A 22,330-nucleotide genomic window follows, 5' to 3' on the forward strand; every position below is an offset into this window, starting at 1 on the left:
TGATGCACATGTGACATTCATTCTGAAAACGAGACTATATGGTAGACTATAACAATGGATTATGTATTATTCTTTTGTGGCGAACGGACGCCATTGACAATGTAAATAGACAAGCACTTTCAATGCACAAAACATTGAACAGAACAATGTTGAAGCAGGCAGGAGACCAGGTTATGATATTGCACTATACTTTAATATTTTTACCCCACAGGTGTTTAGTCTCATTGCCGTGTCAGCCAGCAGCATTATTTTTGTGGGTAGAACAGAGCTACCATCTCTTAGCACTCTGATACTGGAGTCATCCTCAGTAAGCACAGAGCCAGTGGATTCCATGTTAACTTCGCTTGGCACAATAGAGACCTCTTCCATTGTTCTTCCAATAAGTAGCCCGACGTCCGGGGAGATAACTCCCTCAGCAAGTTCCTTTCCAATTGATTCATCGTCTGTTGTAATCACCCCAAGTCCGGATACGATCTTGGGTGTTGAAATAAAAATGCCAGCAAATTACACCTCTGTCAATGATCCACTGTTGAAAAAATACCTCGAAAGCAGTAAGTATGGCCGGTGGTATTTTAACGTTGTAATTTCATTCTTAAACTTTATGTGTGCCGATACCATTTCACACTACACCATAATACTTGGTACAAAGTAATCACTGCTTAAATGTAACTTTCTATAACGTCTGATATTGATAAATGCAATATTTTAGTTTTTAGAAATGGCATATAAATCCTTGTGGATTAGTAAATTTTTAATCCTTTTCTTCTGCAAGAACTTGCCCAGATGTACGTTACCGGCAAAACAAGGTTAGGAAATCGGAGGAAAAGGGCAACGGAAAATGTGGAGGTCAAGGTGAGAATTGCCCATGTCACTGTTTTCATCATCCCTTATTTCATTATTCCTGGAAAATTACATTTACATCGGCTGTATAGTTTCCGTTACATTGTGTGAAGTCAGTGGCGTTTAGCATAACTGCACATTTAACCTCCAAAAGTTTACAAACCTTAAAAAAATCCTAACTTTTCACACAACTCCATAATAGTTCCCACGGACAATCGTGAATAAAGACTGAGAGGTTTTTTCCTCCTCTAGGTAACTGACATCAAGCAGACTGAATCTGGACTGGCCGTGGAGTTTTATGTATTAGAGGATGGTAATGTTGTCCCTGCTGAGGCAGCCTCGGAAGTCTTTGCTGAAGTTGACGTTGAAGAACAGAATGCCATTTTTGAGGCCGAGGTATGACAAAAAAATATTTTTTGAATTTGAATTTGCTTTAAAATCTCTTTTTTTTCAAAGAGAAAAGCCCACACGTTCCCAACCCTTAAAGCTTTGAAATGGTCAGCTTTATGCAAGTTTCATGCAGTACTCATTTACAACATGAATTTTCAGGTAATCGCTCCGGTGAGACCAATCCATACATCGTCTCCAAGTTTTCCTGTTGATGTAACAATGACGCCGAGCAATATCCAGTCCTCTCAAGTTTTACCTGATTCCAGCCTGGGAAGCCATGGTTCTAGCGCCACTGCTTCACTTGACAGCAGCATCCTCCAAACGTCTGGGGTTCTAACAGTGTCACCAGGGGACAGTACTCTGTCTGTTGTACCTGATTCTAGCCCGGGAAGCCGTGGTTCTAGCGTCACTGCTTCACTTGACAGCAGCATCCTCCAAACGTCTGGGGTTCTAACAGTGTCACCAGGGGACAGAACTCTGTCTGTTGTACCTGATTCTAGCCTGGGAAGCCATGGTTCTAGCGTCACTGCTTCACTTGACAGCAGCATACTCCAAACGTCTGGGGTTCTAACAGTGTCACCAGGGGACAGTACTCTGTCTGTTGTACCTGATTCTAGCCCGGGAAGCCATGGTTCTAGCGTCATTGCTTCACTTGACAGCAGCATCCTCCAAACGTCTGGGGTTCTAACAGTGTCATCAGGGGACAGTACTCTGTCTGTTGTACCTGATTCTAGCCCGGGAAGCCATGGTTCTAGCGTCATTGCTTCACTTGACAGCAGCATGCACCAAACGTCTGGGGTTCTAACAGTGTCATCAGGGGACATAACTCTGTCTGTTGTACCTGATTCTAGCCTGGGAAGCCATGGTTCTAGCGTCACTGCTTCACTTGACAGCAGCATCCTCCGAACGTCTGGGGTTCTACCAGTGTCATCAGGGGAAAGTACTCTGTCTGTTGTACCTGATTCTAGCCCGGGAAGCCATGGTTCTAGCGTCATTGCTTCACTTGACAGCAGCATCCTCCAAACGTCTGGGGTTCTAACAGTGTCACCAGGGGACAATACTCTGTCTGTTGTACCTGATTCTAGCCCGGGAAGCCATGGTTCTAGCGTCACTGCTTCACTTGACAGCAGCATACTCCAAACGTCTGGGGTTCCAACAGTGTCACCAGGGGACAATACTCTGTCTGTTGTACCTGATTCTAGCCCGGGAAGCCATGGTTCTAGCGTCACTGCTTCACTTGACAGCAGCATACTCCAAACGTCTGGGGTTCTAACAGTGTCACCAGGGGACGGTACTCTGTCTGTTGTACCTGATTCTAGCCCGGGAAGCCATGGTTCTAGCGTCACTGCTTCACTTGACAGCAGCATCCTCCAAACGTCTGGGGTTCTAACAGTGTCACCAGGGGACAGTACTCTGTCTGTTGTACCTGATTCTAGCCCCGGAAGCCATGGTTCTAGCGTCACTGCTTCACTGGACAACAGCATCCTCCAAACGTCTGGGGTTCTAACAGTGTCACCAGGGGACAATACTCTGTCTGTTGTACCTGATTCTAGCCCGGGAAGCCGTGGTTCTAGCGTCACTGCTTCACTTGACAGCAGCATCCTCCAAACGTCTGGGGTTCTAACAGTGTCACCAGGGGACAGTACTCTGTCTGTTGTACCTGATTCTAGCCCGGGAAGCCATGGTTCTAGCGTCACTGCTTCACTTGACAGCAGCATGCACCAAACATCTGGGGTTCTACCAGTGTCATCAGGAGAGATCATCATTTCACCAAGTTCCCCAAGTTTATCTGTTCAATCGTCATCCGTTTTGGTGACGCCTAATGAGGACCAGCTTGTTCGCATTGAAATAGGACTGCCAAGAAATTTCAGTTCTGCGGCAGATCCCGGGCTTTCGAGTTACCTACAAGAAAGTAAGTTTTATGTGTTAAATGATTGAATGGCTGCTAATGTTGATTTTTACTTTTTTTAAACCATTTTTCAAAAAAATTGCAAAGTGTCTTTTGCAATTTGCATTTTACATTTAGAAATGGTTGTTTTTGCTCGCTGTCATTTTATGTCTGTAGAAGTAGCTTTTGGATAGTCAATGTGTTATTTTATCTTCTGAATACATGCGTCTTGTTCTCGATGGATACAACTGCGCCATGAAACATACAACATGTCGACTACACACTAAAAGTCTTCCATCAATACATCCCCATTTATTTATTACTCAATGCTCGCTCTTCGTTTTACAAGAGCTAACCGAGATTTACAACACGGGCAAGGCAAGGTTGGGAAATCGCAGAAAAAGAGCAACGAGCAATGCTGAAGTTCAGGTATGAAATCCTCTTCAAATGATTTTCAAAAACCGTTGTCTAAACTTACACACTGATTCTATGAATATAACATATTTAACAATTCTGTGGTATCATTTTCAGTCAATATCCTTTTTAAAATAAGTTTGTTTACATGGTATTCGAAATGTTGGTAACACCACTTTACGTTTCGTAGGTAACTGACATCAAGGAACAACCATCTGGGGGATTGGCCGTGGAGTTTTATGTAGTAGAGGATGGCAAAGTTGTATCTGCTGAAACCGTCATAGCGGCTTTTGCTCAGCTTACCCCTCAAGAAAAAAATGACATTCTTGGAGCTGAGGTATGAATTTTGAAGTGACATGGTCGCTCAAAATTTTAATTTTTAAACAAATTCTGATTGCGACCTCTTAACGAAGGTTTAAAGTGCATAAACTAAATCACTTACGTCGAAATAAGAATGCATTGAGTATATATCTTGAAAGACCGAGGAGACGCTCTGCCGTTATTCGAATTCAACACAAAGAGGTCGCGTCATTCTGCTTCATTAATAATGAACCGAAAGGGCCCAAAGAATATGCGCAGCGCTTGGACAGTTCCCTGTTCCTTGGACAGTTTTGAGTCAGAAATGTGTGTCTGTTTGAAATTTAAAACCCCCTGCCCACAACAATAACAACATTAGCACCAATCTATCAAGTAGTAGTTCAAATGTACTCCACCGTTCAAACTGACCAGCAATTACAACTCTAGACTTGCTTGTCAACCTGTCGAGCTCTTTTTTACGCCTTTTTTGGCCGAACCTGTCACGAGCGAGCCGTACGTCCATCTTTTACACGTGTAATCAGCTATGTTTTTTACATATGAAGTTTACAGAGCGCTGTGCGCTCCATTTCCACTGAATTGACAGCGCCTCATTTACATATTCTGGCAGAATTTTCAGTCTTTAATTTTTTTCTTTTTTTTATACATTCTTTTAATGTACAATGTTGGGGGTGGGATTAACGAAAAGCTTGTAACTTCTACTTTTTGAGAAAAATACCCGATACTCATGTCATTCTGTAATACCCCAAAAATACCTAATATTTGGGCGACCATGTTGCTTTCATGAAAACTGTAAATTCGACTTTGAACAAAAGGATTACATTAAAATTGTAAACATTTCGTCCTTGTAAAGCTTACGTTACGTTCCTGTACACCTGTACAGGAAATCTGTGAACCAGGATACGAGTATAAGAATTAATGGTTCAACACTCAGTGTTGTGTAATTCAGTCATAGTTTCCATTCCGATGGGTACAAATTGTGCCCCCCTTTGGGCTAACCTATACCTGTTCTCGTTCAGAAAATAGGAAAATAGTAAAGAGTAATCCTTACTAAGTCGGATCTTTCTCAGTCACTCAACGGTATATTGATTATCTACTAATTTTGAACAATCCATGTATAGCTAAGTTTGTGAAAGATATATATCCACCTTCGCTGGATTTAAAGGAAACCACAGGCTTTCCAGATAGTGCGTCTTATCTGGATCTATATTTGTTCAAGACTGAAACGGGTTCCTCTCTCCCAGACTTTACGTCAAGAGTTTCAGTTTTGACATTGTAAATTATCCTTACTTAGACAGCAATCTCTCGCTACTGAATGCTAGCTCTTGCCTTGTAGCATGTTGGATACTGTGCGTAATTTGACGATTTCAATAACGTCATTATTACTGTTATTACTGCAAAAACTAGTGTGTTACGATTATTCCATCAAACACCTTCACTTTCTTAAGTTTTACAGTGGTAAATTCTCATTTGCGTAAATATGGACAGATCATGCTTCATGATTATATCTAATTCCGCTTAAACCCGGGGCTAGGACAGTATATTCATAGAGTTGAATTAAATGGCCACGTTAGATATAACTTGCAATCAAAGCGCAACTGAGATACATAGTTTATTTATTTGATTGGTGTTTTACGCCGTACTCAGGCATATTTCACTTATACCAAGGCGGCCAGAATTATGATGGGAGGTAAGTGGACAAAGCCCGAGGGATATCCATGACTATCCGCAGGTTGCGGATGGGGGGGGGGGGGGGGGGCAGGAGATCCAGGCTCAATCCTGGGTCGGGTCACACGTAAGACTTTAGAAGATGTTGTATCTTCCTCGCTTGACGTTCAGCGTTAAGGGTGTGGTGCAACGACTGGTTAACCCGTGTCAGTATAATGGCTTGGTTGAGGCAGCTTACTTGCCTTCAGTCAGGCGTCTCGGTGAAGCAAGACTAGATAAAAAGCGGTGGAAACCCGTCCTGCAACAAGGAGGCACATCACTGTCATGGAATACGATTTGAATAGTGATTTCAATCACTCGCCTAGAACATGCCTTCCAACATCAATGAAAACTTTTGGCTGATTCTCCTCATTTCGTACTTTATACGCTTTCTTAGTTCTGTGGTAGTTCTGTTAAACGTCGTTTTCGGAATTCACCTTACCATTATTGACCTGGAACGTCCAACTTGGTTGACGGCTGGTATACGAATGTCTATTTCGACGGATAGATTTATATACTTTCCTAGTTCCTAGTTGGTTTGTTTTAAAAGTCGTTTTGGGAATTGGCCTTGCTATTATCGATCTGGAACTTCTACTTTGGTTGATGGCTGACATACGAATGTCTCTTAGATCCATTATGTTGTAGTACATAGATCCATTATGTTGTAGTACATTTACCCATTATGTTGTAGTACATAGACCCATTATGTTGTAGTATTCACAAATGACGTTAAAAGCAGCGCATCCTACTTGACCCTTGTCTGTGAATTGGCCAGTTTGTGAAAAATCATCACAGCCTCTTGTCTCGGTCTTTTTCTTAGATCCTGTCCTTACAAAGAAGTCATCTAAGCGGCTCCGCCACACCCGACAGTAGCGTCTCGCCAACATCTGTCGTTCTGTCGCCGTCGCCAGGGGAGATCACTCCATCGCTGTCTTCTCAACTGATGCCGTCCTCTTCTCAGATCCTTTACACCAGCGATGTCCCAGTCCAATCCGACAGCTACAGTTTAGCGTCGAGTCACAGAGTGCCTGTTCAGTCGTCGGCGTCACCTTCGATCGCCCCAACAAAACCATTGTCGTCTAGCTCCGTCGTGATGACATCATCAGCAACAACCCCGGTGCCCCCGGAATATAACCTCCTGAGAATCACCTTCAAGCTTAACGAATTTGAGGATGTTAGTAGTGAGGAATTCCGGAAAAGAATCGCTGAAGGTATAGAGCATTTCGGAAGATTCCGTTTTCAACAGTGATAATTTACGAAGGTTGTTTGTATAAGAGGTATTGTATTTGTATTCTTATGACTGCGTTTCATGTACATGTACAATGACTTACCCTTATTCTTCATATTAAAATACTTTAACATAGTATTTGTGCAGTACACTCATTAATTCTGTATCAGTCTGAAAACTGTGCTTTATATAAATATTTGGTGTTCATAAGAATTCATTCCTTGCATGTGTTTCTCTCTGTGACAAGCTTTGAGACAGGCTTATATTAAAGGACGCCAGAATCAACAGTCTCATGGAAGGCGAAAACGAGAGACAGCAGAAGTTGACAGCCCGCGCATTTTGGTAAGGCATCACTTGACATATTTATTCTACTACCTGTTAGATAAATACTTAGATAGCAAAACCAGAACAGAAACGAAAGTGTGAATCTTGGTGATTGGTCATATGTAACATGTAAAATCCGGCCTGGTGTCAATTTACCAGAGTTAGGGTAATTACATTTCATGGAATGTCTAATATTACTCAGAATGCTGTGTGGTTATTTCATTTAATAAACAATCAGATGAAAACAATGCAAAGGGACCAGGCTTCGGGGAGGCTTTGTTCACCAGCAGAATCCTTGTTTTGCCCATGAAAAAAGTTACTATTTCCGCCAAAGGAGGTTATGTTATTGTCGTCTATCTGCATGTCTGTATGCCTGCATGTGTGTATGTCTGTATGTCCGTATGTCTGTCAGCAACTTATACACGGATTTGGATGAAATTTAGTGCACAAGATCACCTTTGAATCAGGACCAATCCGTTAAATTTTGTTGATTTTGGTGAATCGGAATCAAGGATTTGTTTAAAATGATTCCTTAACATTGATCAAGAGGAAAGAAATGCAGATTATTGTCCTTTTGTTTGTGTTGCCATCGAGTGAATTTGTACAGTTTGCTTCTTGGCTACATTAGAATCCTGGTGCCTTTCACATTTTGGAGAACTAAGTATCAATAAAATCAGTCTTCTGGCAATCTTTTCAAAACTTCGATTTTGAGACTGGATCGAGCTTGCTTGTTGATTATTCTTTTTTACCCATTGTGTAATAATGCTTGTTTTCATGTTTTTTCATATCTAAGATACATCGAATATTCAAAGAGGACAACAACGGTGTAGTTCACTTCCAAGTAGCAGATATTGACTCTGCACTATCGGCCCAGGACATTTTGAATACCTTTGAAGCAGTGGGCTTTGAACAGCTTAAGGCAATGCTGTGCCTTGAGGTAAGAATCATACAACCAACGAATGTAGCTGTTTGAGAATGCTCCTAAATATTTAATAAGATCAACTGGGGTCGATTTCACATAGCCGTCTCTGAAGTTAAAAGAAACTCTTTACCATGCATACTTTTTGCTGAAAGCTGGATGCTGAAATTTGGACACATTTGTCTTAAGATAAAATTGATGAGTTGCACAAAATTTTAATTTCTAAAGCCTACATATAAGCTTGAGGATCATATTTTGACGTAAGCAAGAAATGGTTTGGTCGACTCGGTCCCTAGTTATCTCACCAAGTAAAATATTAAAATATTGTTTAAACTGGTAATTGCAGCTGTGGAGAAGCTACACTAAACTAGTGAGAAATAATGTGACAAAAACACTTTGTGCAGCTAATGATATATGATATAGGATCATGTTGTAGAAAGTGTTTTTTGTCACAGTATTTCTGATTTGTTTAAACTGGTTTTCAAGATAGTCCGGTCTATGAACTTTGTTACCTTTGTTACACAAGTCGTATCTTACAAACTTCCATGATTACCTTGATATTCATGTGCTTATAATTTCTATTTTCAGTAGTTGCTACCCCCAGGTGTCAAATTAGTCTGTGAGGACGTAACTGTTTGCCGAACGGTGACGGCTCCTTCAACGCTGATCGCACCAGCTGTTGCGGCAACGTCATTACCACCTACTCTTTTATCACCTGTTCTTCTGTCTTCTTCAGCAGTTATGTCCACGGCAACACTAGCGTCTTTCACATGTTTTCTCTTTTCGTCACCCTTCTCGACATTGGGGACGACTCCATCTGCTGAACATCCAGCTTCTTCAGAGATGTTTAGATCGAGTTACCAAGTATTAACGAATTCACCAGTAATAATCTCATCTACGGTTCTTTCAGAGTCTGCAATAACCGAGACATCATTTTTGTCAAGCACCTCTGTATTTATATCGTCCAGTTCTTTTGTTATAATGCCGTCTTCCGCATCTAAAGGTAGCGGTTCTAGCACATTCGATGCATCGCCGGCCACCTCACAGCCTTCATATTCCACATCCAGTATTTATCCCATTTATAGTTCACTGAGTTCTACCGCAAGATACACAAGCCTTCCTGAAAGTGACTTTTCGGAAACAATTCCTAGTACTGGAAACCCAAGCTTGTCCTATGCTTCCCTGTCAACGTCTCTAGAATCTTCGGTCTTGGCCAGCAGTTCCGAAGCCCCGAGACCGACGACCATCTTCCCTTCCATTACCATTTCTGAAATATCTCTCAGCCCATCTACCGCGTTCTACACAGACTCTTTTATAACTGAGAGTTTCCAAACAACGAAAATAATTAGTTTAGGAACTGCCCACAGTATTATCACGTTTTTACCGACAATTGTCGATTCCAGTTCTTTTCCGAGCAGTATTGTGATCAAGTCCACTGATTTCTCGGGCACAGTTTCGTCCACATTTTTTTCATCGAGGGATACCGTGTCTGCATCGTCAGAATCAATGTTTACCATACCATTCCTTGATACGACTTCAGTTAAGAGCACCAGTGGTTCAGTAACGGATTTTCCGGTAACATCTTCTCTTTTACCAAGAACCACATCTTACTTGACGTCTACGTCCTTATGGCTACAAACTAGTACCGTGTCACCGAAACCGACGATGGATTTGCCGTCTTCTTTCCTTATTACCACGACAACGTCGGTAATGACACCAACAGTATCAATAATGCCATCACCATCAGCCGGCACGCCAATAACACCAACAATGTCAGTAATGACAGCGTCATCTTTGACATCTGTGGAATCTACAACGTTAGTGGAGTCAACACCATCAACTGTAACGCCAGTTACACTAACTACATTGATATTACCAACATCATCAACTGTGACACCTGTGACGTCAACAACTTTACCATTACCAACGTCAACTGTGACGCCCGTAACACTTGCTCCAACATCTGCGCCACCAACAAGCCATTCTCTGTCAAGGTTAACTATCCAGGTGAAAACAGTGGTGAATGTTAACTCTGAACTGTTCAAGGCTTTTATTCAGCCTGGTGAGTTGATTACCTTCATTGTGATGTCTCACTGACACATTTTCAGTAAAACGCTGTTTATTTTTGTTGTATTTCTCCGTGTCAGATACGTGTGGTATGCATTTCACAGTTCGTTCATATGTTTTTTAGGGCTGGAAAAGTGTTACGTAGAGGCCCTCTTTTTCGGACAAATACGTCGTAAAAGGAGGGAAGTATTTGGAACCGCCAACGACAATTACACATTGATAGCACAGGTAAGAATATGCCATAGATTGTAGGCTATACTTGTGTATGACTCGATATTAATCGATATTTTCAGATCTGCCATAGTGTTGCTCTGCAGTATGTCGTTCTACCATAGTGTTGCTCTGCAGTATGTCGTTGATTCGCCAAAACAGTTTAGTTCTCAGACTGAGGATAAAAAATAGAACCTTACCTATGGAGCCTATTATTTAGAAAGCCCCGGTTTCTTCCCACCACAATGTTGGCCGCAGTCGTGTTAGTGAAATATGATTGAGTACGGCCTAAAACACCAGTCAAATGAATAAATAAATGAATCAATGTCCTATCGCACGTAGAACTAAAAGAACCAATGAATTGTTTACTCATGCTTGTGATAGGTAACGGACGTCAATCGCGAACCTGAATCTCCCAGGAAAGTTCATGTGGATTTTTATGTAACGGTCGACGGGGAGGAACTGTCAGCAGAACAAGTGAGCAGTACACTGAACAGGCTGACACCAGCTGAACTGAGCGCCATCACACGTTACCCAGTGAGTATTCACATTCACCATGGGCATAGGCAGCATGCACCAGTCTTTATTGAGCATTTAATGGTATTATTCACTCACTTGTATGCCCAGGAGGTTAAGGGTTTGGTTTTATAAATGTCCCATTTGGCTAAACGCTTGGTGCTAAATTCTGAGTATCTAAGCAAAACTTCATTAATCTTTGGAGGACTACATACTCTTTCTAGTTACCTCCTTTCAGAATATAACTTTTGCTGATATATTTGTTAAGAAAACAAACTTAACCGGTTAAATCAGTTCAGGAGATTGTTTCTGCTTCTGGAAACATTTTACATTGGGATCATTGTAAATTTCGCTCAGATATTCCTTTAATAGTCTGTAATAAAAAACTGGGAGTCAAACAACATGCAGCTCAGATCGAAAATAACAATGAACGATCGCAGCTGTTTTCTATACTTTTTCCTTAGAAGAACCGTCATCATTCTAAACAGATTCAGTCGTCCTTACTCTACAGGCTCGAATCCAGTTCTCGCAATTCGGGTTTGGTTTTAAGTCAGTAGAATTGTCAGGTAGCTGGCGGCGGTCGATGGTTTGTTCTGTCCACTCCGGGTTTCTCCACCCTTACACCTGGCCGCACATGAATAAGTGAAAGATACCTGACTAAGAACGATTTAAAAAATAATTAAATGTTTTAATTCTATATATGAAATCAAGATCATGTTATTGTTCATAAATGTACTGTATACAACGAATAACGGCGTTACGCGACGCAAACTCGGCATAACTGTGAATGCGCAAATTCTGTGTAATATATCAGAAGAACCGACATTTAAAGTACATGTATTTTCCATTGTAAGGTTTTGGAACCAGTGCGCCCCGTGACAGCGGATACCGTCCCATCCACTGATGAGGAACCTAACAACGACCTGGGGGTGATCTTAGCCATAGTCATCCCATCTGTTCTGGTTATTATCGTCATTATTCTTTTTTTGGTGTGGTACTGCAGGAACAACGAGATCCGCACGGGGACCAGCTTGGCTAAGGTAGGCTACAGTCTGTTTCCCTTATCTACATTCAGCTCAGTGTAAAACCATTCATCCTTACTACCCAGATTGCCTCTCTTTAGTTACACGTAACACCACAAGCTCTACATGCTGATATGTGGTACACCCATATTTTAACAAAGAAATTGCAGTTTAAAATGTTTTTTCTAATTCATAATGTTAAACTGGATAAGCGTATTTTCGAGTCGAAGACTTTATTGCCGCAGGCGAGGTCATAATTGTTCCAAAACAAGTGAGATAATGGAGTCCTGTATGTTTTGACGGAGGGGTACACTTGTTTTCTTATGATCGACTTTACTTCAAGCCCAGTTTCTGACACTGCCATGTGTGAAATTGTTTTCAAGTGTTGATACAATATAACCTTAACAGATGACTTTTCTATGTTCTAATCTCCACAGATTACTCCACAAAGCTTGTTGCGTTATGTGTCACTATCTAAACGCAATTTTGGTGGTGAGCATGAGTGATTTTACAGAAAGCTGAAAATAGGTGAAAAATTAAGAACAAAACAGACTGTAATAAAAACCAAAACGTGACAGAACTTGCCTCAAGGGTGTACATCTGTTTTACAAAATGCAGAGGTTTAATCTTGTTAAATGTTCATGGTATTGTGGTGCACAAAAATGCAAAGAATGAAAAACGCAGTGTATACACCGTAGCTGACCAAAGGTAGTTACCTGAGTGTTTTAAAAGGCTTCCGGTGGCGAGTTTACTTTTTACGATGGTATTTCGAGCTGTGTGTTGAGGCGATATATTTGCAACATTGATAAACCATTGTTTAGACATCATGGGCTACATTCTCATCAAAGTTTTCCATTTTACCATAGTGGCATGTGATTTCGGGTTTACATAGCCAATATTCCAAGCAAAATATCCAAACCGATTTTTATTTATCGCTGTCTTGTTGAAATGCGCATTACCGGTACTCAGGTCTCAATCTGCAACTGGTAATATATGCACCAGGAGGACAGATATTCCTGCCACAGTCATACCAGAATGTTATTTGCAACATGCCATGCTGTGCATCGCAGAAATGTTTAACACTGTAACGTTGTGCGTACAGTTTCAACCTCTAGCTCTTATGGCCATCGTCTGTGTACATTAGCAATGTGAATGGTTGGTTGTCGTTTCCGACAGGATCCCGAGACTCTGGGGCACCACAATCTGGATGTAGACATAGAGAGAGGCGACATTGTGAAGAAGTCTATGACCTGGAAATCCACGTCAAGCGGCAGTCTTACGTTGAAGAAAAAGTCAACCCCATTAGCCATCGAGGTGGAAGAGCCGATTGAATCAACGCCTCATAGGGCACTCCAAGGCTCAGTTCCCCCTTTGTCACGATCCACTTCTTTTGAGCCTTATTTTCCCAACCCAGAGTCAAAAGACAGAAGGTAAGGGCTAGTTACTATCATTGTCATATTACATACAAGCCGGAGTCAGTGCAGAAACTGATCAGATGGTGATAACTTTCATTCGTTTGAGTATTTTTTTAAACTACCAGTATGTCAACGGTTTATTACAAGGGAGACAACCGTACCGAGTAAGAGCCAGTACAACTAAGCCTCGGGTAGCCTCCCCTTGTTTTGTTGCTACGTTTATATAAGACGATGCATGTCAAATCTGTCTGTGGCAATCAGTTAAGGGTTTCCATGTTCATGTCCACACGTGAGTTATAACAAAATGGCAAGGGGCAAGACAGAGAAAGCGTGATGACGTATACTTGGTCGCACATTTATGCCTGGTGATAAATAGTTGTGATACAGTTAACTCTTTAGACTATTTATGATAAGTCCAAACGTATATAAATGAGCCCAGCACAGGGCGAATATAACACCGCTTATATGGAGTTAAGTATGAAATCATTCCGTTCAACCTATGTGGGACTAAGGAAACTACACAGTATTGTTCATGAGGCCTGGGCGAGAAGAAGCGATCTTCAAGGCCAATAGCGCAGCCTAAAGCCTTCCGCCAGTATGGCGTCCATATCTGTACGTCACCTGTACAGAAAGATTGGTGATTCACTGTAGGCACTATGGTTTCATCCACTATACAACTGACCGCCATAGTAAAAGTGAAAAAGATTGGGGTTAAACAACTATCAAATATTTGAACAAAGTTATGAACGTCAGGAGTAAATCTCTGCCTGATGCCAAATCTACGGGGTTAGAATACCACTTAATATGCAAGACAAGTTATCGGTGTGATACTCTTTCCTGTGCTAAGGCGACTACGGTCCAAGCTGGGTTGACCATTGTTCTCTTGCAATTCATGGGTATTACATTACTGGTTTGTCCAAAGGTCGTCATTGCAAAGGCAGGAATGACCAACACAAGGAAAGAATAAAACAAGGAACGAACAACACACAACAAGGCTTGATTTACAATAGATGGAGAATGTTCTCCATTATCAAAAATTTGTCGATGTTTTAAATCAACTCGCTTTTGCAACTCGCCAACAGAGTCTCGGTAACGTGTCACGTTTGGGAAGGTTTTCCAGGAAAGACTTATATTGTAGGGTAATAAGAAAACTTCGCAAGCTACCGCAGTACATGACGTCATCACTCACGTGTGGACCGCATTATAATAACGACAAAAAAGTCTGTATAAGAAATAAATGAGACGGAAGGAAGAACTTGAAAAATCACTGCGGAAAAACGTAGAAGGTTGCTAAAGTGCTTGCACACGAGGACTCGCTATAATGGGCTGCTTGGGACAATGTGAAAGTAGTGATTACAACATGCCTGTGTTTGTTGAAGCAAAACAGTTAAATGAGGGTTTCCTACAGAATGCTTCGCAATTACGAAACATTCCCGATGGCTTTTAAGTCTGACAACTTCAGCACAGCGGAAATTTCGGGCTCATTTGTCGGGCCGATCTTGGATGTCTTCACTAAGCGGCAAAAAATAAAACCCATTAAAACCCTTTCACGTCGAAAATGGAAGGGCAACAGGGAACGATCATTGGAGATGGTGATGGGTTTTTATTGATTTGGCGAAATCAGGTACTTGGCGCTTGATTAATCCGACGGTCTCAAGGAGCTGCTTTGTGCTTGATGGGCTGCGCAGATTTCGTGGCGACGTTATGCAACAGAGCTCTTTTGTGTATCCGGCTGAAAGAGAAACTCGCTTAATCAGACAAACTTTTAGGGTAAATTCTGTATTTAATTGACGCGCCAAGCGCTCTATTACACAAAGCCACAGACTTAGACCATTTCTTTTCGGTGCCTGCGAGGGAAGGTCACACTAAAGGGAATAATACGGCCAATAGTAGGCAAAGGTGCCCGGGTAGTTTCAGGCTCCACTGCCATGATTGATTCACCACAATTGCCCTCTCCGATGTAACAATGCTGGAGACTTAATATAAAGAGAAATTCACGCGCTGTGTTTGGTCGCTAGCGCAAGAGGTGCCGTAGAAAAAATGTGTTGTGCTAAATGTACACTGAAAGTCAACAAAATACTTATTTCCCAACGCACAAAGATATTGTGATATGAATCTTACAACTTAGTTGTTTTTAATCATCAATATTTGGCCCGTGATGGCTATTTATGTGGTGGAGAAACGACGAGCAACAGCTGATTCTTGACAAATAAGCGACAAAGCCCGGAGTTTCTCCAGATTGAACGTGTTTGCAGTAATGTAACAACTATTCTTTTCAAGAATCGCGCGGTGTTATTTCAGACAAATAAATATAAACCATTTCATCACAATTCACGTCAATTAATACTCTTTCGTGCTCGCTGAGCCGCATTATTTGCAAAGTGGAATATAATAAGTAGCATGGTTGATCGTTCGTGACGGTGTTACATCAAATTTAGTTTAAATTTGATTCTACCTCGCTGTTAGTTGCGGGCCGTGTGTAAATATACATATTAAATAGACATGACCTTTTAAACAACATCGATTGTGTCACGCAACACACCCGCCGGTACATTTACGTCCCCATACTGTTTATGTCTACAAATAAAAGAATTTGAGTTTGTTTTCTTGTTAGATTTTCTTTTGTGATTTATATAAAGGTGAAAAATTAAAAATTCCTTCAGTGATAAAAGTGCTGTTTCGGACAGTCTATAGATATCGCCTGTTTTTACATTTTTGATCGTTTACACCCTGACGCCTTGACGTGGAAAAGAAACATTTGTTTAATGACGTTCCAATCTGAGCTCAGCGATGTGACGTCATAATACAACAATGAGACATGATGTCATACATACGCAGCTTTGAAATATCTAGGCGCTAGATTCACGATGCTTACTTGGGTGCCCTTAGCTTCCAATCTGAGCTCAGCGATGTGACGTCATAATACATGTACAGCGCCATTTTACATTCCTACGTCACACAACAATGAGACATGATGTCATACATACGCAGCTTTGAAATATCTAGGCGCTAGATTCACGATGCTTACTTGGGTGCCCTTAGCTAAGTGCACTTTATATCTCTACAATACGTTGCCATAGTAGTTCAGGGTTTACTTAGCTAAGTGAGATTCATGAAAGCGACCAAAGGTCAACTGCAATGAAATAAGCTTGCCGTTGATTGGCCTAAAATGTATGACCTCAGTGGAGGGAGGAAAAGAGAACGGCAGCAAAAAACTGCATGAAATATGCCATTTTTTGCCTCATTTTCTTCATTTTCGATGGGTAGAATACACTTTAACACCTTCTTCTTGGTGTTTGTTGCGTAGCCCAATACAGCTAGGCCTTGTTTCGTACCTCGTCAAATTTGACTCGGTACGAAACAAGGTTCAGCAGTATCGGGTTACACAACACCGCTACTGTACGTCGGTGTTAAACCCTTAAACAACTGTCAGACTAAGCCCAATGCCCAAGAAGGTCAGAATCTTCAAAACAGAAAACTTTGCTTGGTGGACTAAAAAAACCAGACAATATAGGATAATGTGTACAATAGAGGTAAAGATAACGTGTGTGATATAGAGCGTTCTTTTTGGCATCTGGTGAAGTATAAACTGTCGTACTAAAACTTAAAGAAGGCAACGAAAGGCAACAGAGGAAGGGTATGAGTGTGGGATTTTCGAACTGAATTAAAGCCTATGTTTTCGCCATTGTAATAAGACCGCTTCTCCCAGTGGACAGCGTGTAAATCTTGACTTCATTATTTATTATCTTGGCCTTTAATTGAGTTGATGGATACATTTATCGTCATGAGTTGAAGAGCACTCAACCTCATACATGTCCATGTACACTTCTCTGAATGCACGTTGTCCGGTTTGTTTACTTTAACCCGGGGCGTCTGTAGGAAAACACTCATCACTTAAACCATCTAAAAACACAGTCTGCCGGAATTTATTCCTGAATAATAGTAAAGACGTCCATCATTCTGTAAAGAGATGGATCGATAGTGGTCAATAAATGCCGTTATCTGTGTCGGTATAAGTTATGTAGCATATGACGATGCAAACATCAACGATGGGAATGTAGCCAGCCATTGTTCTCCGCATCACCTGTTTGCTGCTGCTCGAACCGCCAAGGGGTATGTCAGGTATCGGGCACTCTGTCCGGGCACTCCGTCCGGGAGCCCCAGTTTCCTCCACAAATAATCCTGATCATCCTCATGCACGTAAAACATCACGTGAACACGGAGTTAAACACCAACCAATCAATCAATAAATCAATTAGTCGAAGTATTCTGTTACTAAAACCACTGAACCTGGTAGGAACCTGGGTTGGATTCCACAAAGACATTTCTGACTTTTGACCTCGTCACAAAGCTTACTTTTTGGTACTAGAAGTTGAAATTCTGATATATTTGTATTAATGTAACATTTGTCAGTTGGTCAAATTTCTAATTTTAAGGGCCCCAAACTAAGCTGTAAAATCTCTTCTGAAAAATGGCTATGTGGAATGTTAACCATGCGGCAGAGCTTTCTATGGAGTTATGGACGCGTGTGTAGTTTAAAATGGACACTTTGAGGATGTGCGTTGGTTGTACTTGTGCATTATCAAGTCTGTTGCGTGAAGAGCCGACGTCGTGATCAGCAAATATTTCTTGAGCTATATCATGAGTTTGCTGTTAGACATAACAGTTGATGTCGTTTGCGAGGTTTTCTTGTACTTCACGACTTCAGACATGTATTATTTTTTAAACATGGCTGTAACAATAGCTCACTACTCCTGGAGCCAGTGTATACAGGCACTACATATTTGATGTCTTTATTTATTTATGTCATAATGACGTTCCTCGGGCGTGTGGAATCAGTGCCAGAATCAGTGGTATTCTTATTCTACCCATCAACTCTTTGAAGTGGGAAAGACGGACGTTTTCCCTTCGGGCTGAGTTCTGCTACATCTTCTAATTAAGCATTCGGCACGGATGGTTGGAGGGTAGAGTATAGGGCTTGATTTTCTGGCATTAATCATGCAACCTGGTACAACAGCTATAAGCGCTGAAGATCGTTACCGATATTGTGTAATTCTCCAGGGAAAGTTCGAATTGATGACAACTCCGTTGAAGCTTTAAATTTGCCGTCATGAGCACCGCTTTTATTGTTTAATAAGGCCATCAAGTATTGCCAATGCATAAATAAATACTGGATTATGAGCGACGGTTAATGAGAAAATCTCTGACGAATTCTGAAATGGCTGTGTCAGTTCGTTTGCATTTCGCCTATCGTTTAAAAGTCATTTTTGTGTCAAGGCCTGGTTTAAACAAATCTGGTGTAGTCTTTGTGGTTTAAATGAGCATACAATATGGTCATATAGGCTAATACATAGTATTTGGAGCACATCCTAAGATTTTGGGTTTTAAACAAATCAAAAGCTATCTGCACCACGAAAAGTTTTTTGTTTTCTTTAACTGAACGAGGTGTCTACAGGATGCTGGTTTTCACAGTTTTAGAAAATCGGACTGTTTTCGTTTGGCAAATGATTAAGGCAAGTAAACGAGTACTGTAACAGCCCTGTTACTTTCATTTTGATTCTGTACTTTGAACCCTGTTACAGTTCACCCATGCGAATTCTTAGGTTATCTTGGCGATTGCCAATTGCGTTTCTTAGGAATAGTCGATGGTGGAGTTTGCTGAGAAATTGATGTGTGCGATAGTGGTGTATGATGACTAGTGGGTATATTTGACTAAGAATTGTTATTCAAGACTTGCCGGCAGTCGATGGAATCTGTGAATTGAGCAGCACCAACTATCAGAGTTTCATTTAGCCTGGGCCTTTCAGGTGTTGTTTGAATATCCTCAATAAAGATAAGGAGATCTTCAAGGGATGCTTACGAGAAGATTAATTGCATTAGGAGAAGCGCCTCGAGTAACATCTGAGAAAGTTCATTTACTCCCTGCTATTTAAGGGCTATGCATTGGCGAAGGACCATAGTAACAATTTGAGCACTATCGACCAAGAAAAAGCTGGAATGTCCCAGTTTCGATCTAGATCCCAGCTTTCCATATTGTTACAGAAATAAAGAAAACAGATGTGGATACTGTTGGAAGGTCAAATTATCGGTCAGCTAAAGATATAAGATTATCTCGGATATGAAATCATGCTTATAGGACCGTGCATGTAAACTTAACTTAACCGAGTCAAGGTACACATATTGTTGCAGTATTGCTAGCCCTATGTGATTTAAGTAATGAAAGACTAATGGAGCAACATTGAAATGTTAGTGACCTTTTGTCTCTATTTCTCTAAATATTTAAAACATAAAGGCTTATTTTAAAAACGTGCCATTTTTTTTCCCATTTTGAAACCATATCGAACATTAGAAATAGAATTACTGGGTTAAACGTGTGTTAAGGCGTTTTGGTTCAAAACATTAATCTGCCATAAGGAACTGCTCTGGGTTTATTTCCTTAAGAACGCTTCCAGAAATCCGTTTCGTTATGCTCAGCATGAGGAAATAACAAGTAGACATAACAAGTCTGGTAAGAATAGAACGTAGGAGAAGGTCAAGCAGTAGGTGTCTATAATATCAATGATAAAAGTAGACATTTTGGGAAAAAATGTTCTTTAATAATTTGCACCTCTTTTATAACTAGCTTTGTAGTGCAAACGTCGAAAATACAATCAATCATCCTTCTATGAAATTGGCGGAGCTTTCTGTCACCACGTTGAATACCGTTGGCAAAATTTTGCATTAACGCATTATGATGTCGAAAAACAGTGTCCAGAGGGACGTGTTTACTTTGTCATTAAATAACGAGTGTGTATCTCGTCATCAAGGGTTCTAGTCTGCACTTCTGTTGACGAAGTGTTTGTGTATTGGTAACGAGGATTCCAAACTTGTTTCTCGTAGACATGTTTATGGTTTATCGGGAGTGGAGAAGGCACAGTATATCGATCTGGGGCCGACCTATTTGGTAGAATTGTTCATTAACTATCTGCTTTTATAGGGCTGGACCTCGGTCTTCGGTCCGGGGAATTAGATAAAACAACATGTAGCTGATAGTCAAAGAGGGCGATCCGTCATTATGCCCCAACAATTTGCCTCCGTGGACTATGGCGTGTGGCGAAGCGGAAAATTGAGATTTACTATTTAGTATTCCATTCCCGTCTCTTCGACCCACACAAGGGCAGACACGGCTCGATGTGTGTCACTTAGTGCCTAAGATGGAGTGTACTTCAAACTAAGAAATACATTAGACGTCCCGTGCATGTTATAGGCTATACGAATCCCTGTTAATTCTTGTCAAAGTCAGCAATGTTGCCTTTAATGCTGTAAAGCCTAAGACAAATCCCAGGAAGTAGAATTTTTTTGCTTTGTCCCAGAGTACGACAAAAAATACAACTTAGTAGGTCCAAGCATTCTCCGTCCGACGTGATCACAGTAAGTGTTTCAAACTACACAACTGATTATAAGCTCACTAATTCTGCATTCTATATCAACAAAAAAAAATCATCGTTCAACAGAGATGTCCGCGTTTAATAGCTGCACCTAATATGACACATACCGGGGCTTAAATGGCTTATGCAGCTTGTATGTGTTACATCGCAGCGATTTGTTTATGAATAGTTACGAATAAACAGTGGTTTGCACATTTCTTTTCAAATACGACCTTGGACGTGTTCCAGAAGGCGACCAAAGGCCAAGTTGAATATTACTACCATGGCATCACATGTTGAGGACATGTTGCCATGGTAGTTACAATAAACCTAGCCTGGAGATCACGTTTTTGAACGGGGATCCCAATCCATATGTGAAAACAAACTATTCCCTGTACATTTGTATAAAATCGGCTGTATCTTTCCTGAAAAATTGTTAACTCCTTCTCTGAATACCAGCCCCATATACCTTCGTATTTTCGTTTTATGTTTTATTGAACAGTGTTAAATGCTGCTTTGGAAATTGGTTCTTCAGTTATACTGACCTAGTGTACAACTCTATCAGAGACAGTGCAACTAAGAGATGTCTTAGTTAAAGACTCTCTTTTAGTTTACCAAGGAGTTGGGGGGGGGGGGGGGGGGGAATTCACATAAGTCTCAATCCATGTTCATATCCAAAAACAGCGCATGCGTTCGGAAGATGTTTAGACCGAAGTATGCAGAATCCATCTCTTACATGATTCTATAAGAGTGGTCGTTTTTGTCACCGTTTTCTGAAAAGTAATATGTTTGCTAGGCCTGGATCCCGTGTGCAGGTTTTCCTTGACTGAACAAAGCTTGCCAGGGTGAAGTGTACAATACAGACAGACCTCCGTTCATGGGTACACTGGCTTCATAGCCGTGGTTTCAAAATGCACGCTACACAAAGGAAATCCGTTGGTGACAATTCAAACGGAACCAGATTTTAAACCATGAAATTCAGTGCTATACATGCGCTATATGTACATGTGTGCAACCATAACGAATAGATGGTGGTGGTAGAGGTGTGTGGTGGAGGTGGGCAGTGCGTGTCATATATAGATCCTGGTACCACGAACACATGTCAGTGGTATGTTTTCGTGTTGCCCGTGAAAGAGCCGTTAATTTATATCGCTATTGAATATGTTCTTTACCCAAAAGTCCAGTCCCAAGTAATACTAAAATGGCAGTACTCTAAAAGTTTGACTTGTTAATGAAGCATAGGAACTAACATTTCATAGACGTATATGCAATGTTACATGTTCTTCTGTTACATGGAGAGAACGCTAATGTAGAACACATATTGTTGTACAGTGGGATTAAAAGAGATAAATGGGATCTAGCACTGATTTATAGGATATGAAAACAACGGCAGAAGAAAAAATAACCGACATATAGAGCAGTTTTTTTCTTATGTCACTAATGAACTTGTAAATTACGTAACATTTGCTTTTTCTCCTTCCTCCGAAATCGACAGCAAGATGCCCTTAAACCACAGCTGCATGTATTAATTTTGCAAAGATATCCCAGGGTAGTAAAAAAGAATTATTATTTGCCGTTATTGCATATCGAATTTATACAGCGGATTAATTAACACACCCTAATATCGAAACTATAATGTTGCCGAGGGAACGTACATGCTGCACCGAAG

At 40.9% G+C, this 22,330-nt stretch overlaps 2 protein-coding genes and 1 long non-coding RNA gene across 3 annotated transcripts in view; all 3 read left to right on the forward strand.

Moving 5' to 3' along the window:
• The first annotated feature begins 493 nt into the window (after positions 1 to 493).
• Positions 494 to 2,687, forward strand: LOC135467509 (uncharacterized). Its single transcript, XM_064745281.1, has 5 exons — positions 494 to 551; positions 773 to 852; positions 1,093 to 1,236; positions 1,390 to 2,613; positions 2,667 to 2,687. Exons 1-5 carry the CDS (start codon positions 494 to 496, stop codon positions 2,685 to 2,687), a joined length of 1,527 nt encoding a protein of 508 aa, XP_064601351.1.
• A 75-nt stretch (positions 2,688 to 2,762) lies between these two features.
• On the forward strand, positions 2,763 to 3,826 carry LOC135466275 (uncharacterized). The gene is made up of 3 exons (XR_010444101.1): positions 2,763 to 3,142; positions 3,468 to 3,547; positions 3,723 to 3,826. It is a non-coding gene; the product is annotated as an uncharacterized LOC135466275 (long non-coding RNA).
• A 2,565-nt stretch (positions 3,827 to 6,391) lies between these two features.
• The window catches only part of LOC135466544 (uncharacterized), a 54,368-nt gene continuing 38,429 nt past the window's right edge, over positions 6,392 to 22,330 (forward strand). The window contains exons 1-8 of the mRNA XM_064744089.1: positions 6,392 to 6,765; positions 7,030 to 7,124; positions 7,900 to 8,043; positions 8,617 to 10,087; positions 10,217 to 10,320; positions 10,687 to 10,839; positions 11,673 to 11,858; positions 13,017 to 13,270. Coding sequence (XP_064600159.1) covers positions 6,498 to 6,765; positions 7,030 to 7,124; positions 7,900 to 8,043; positions 8,617 to 10,087; positions 10,217 to 10,320; positions 10,687 to 10,839; positions 11,673 to 11,858; positions 13,017 to 13,270 — 2,675 coding nt within the window. The 5' untranslated portion in view covers positions 6,392 to 6,497. The remainder of the gene's footprint in view (positions 6,766 to 7,029; positions 7,125 to 7,899; positions 8,044 to 8,616; positions 10,088 to 10,216; positions 10,321 to 10,686; positions 10,840 to 11,672; positions 11,859 to 13,016; positions 13,271 to 22,330) is intronic.

This window comes from Liolophura sinensis, chromosome 6 (genome assembly GCF_032854445.1).
Source record: "Liolophura sinensis isolate JHLJ2023 chromosome 6, CUHK_Ljap_v2, whole genome shotgun sequence".
NCBI classification, from domain to species: domain Eukaryota; kingdom Metazoa; phylum Mollusca; class Polyplacophora; order Chitonida; family Chitonidae; genus Liolophura; species Liolophura sinensis.

Coding starts and splice junctions, on each gene's coding strand:
- LOC135467509 (XM_064745281.1), top strand. CDS start 494: ATGCCAGCAAATTACACCTCTGTCAATGATCCACTGTTGAAAAAATAC. Junction 552..772: donor GAAAAAATACCTCGAAAGCA/GTAAGTATGGCC, acceptor TTCTTCTGCAAG/AACTTGCCCAGATGTACGTT. Junction 1,237..1,389: donor ATGCCATTTTTGAGGCCGAG/GTATGACAAAAA, acceptor ATGAATTTTCAG/GTAATCGCTCCGGTGAGACC.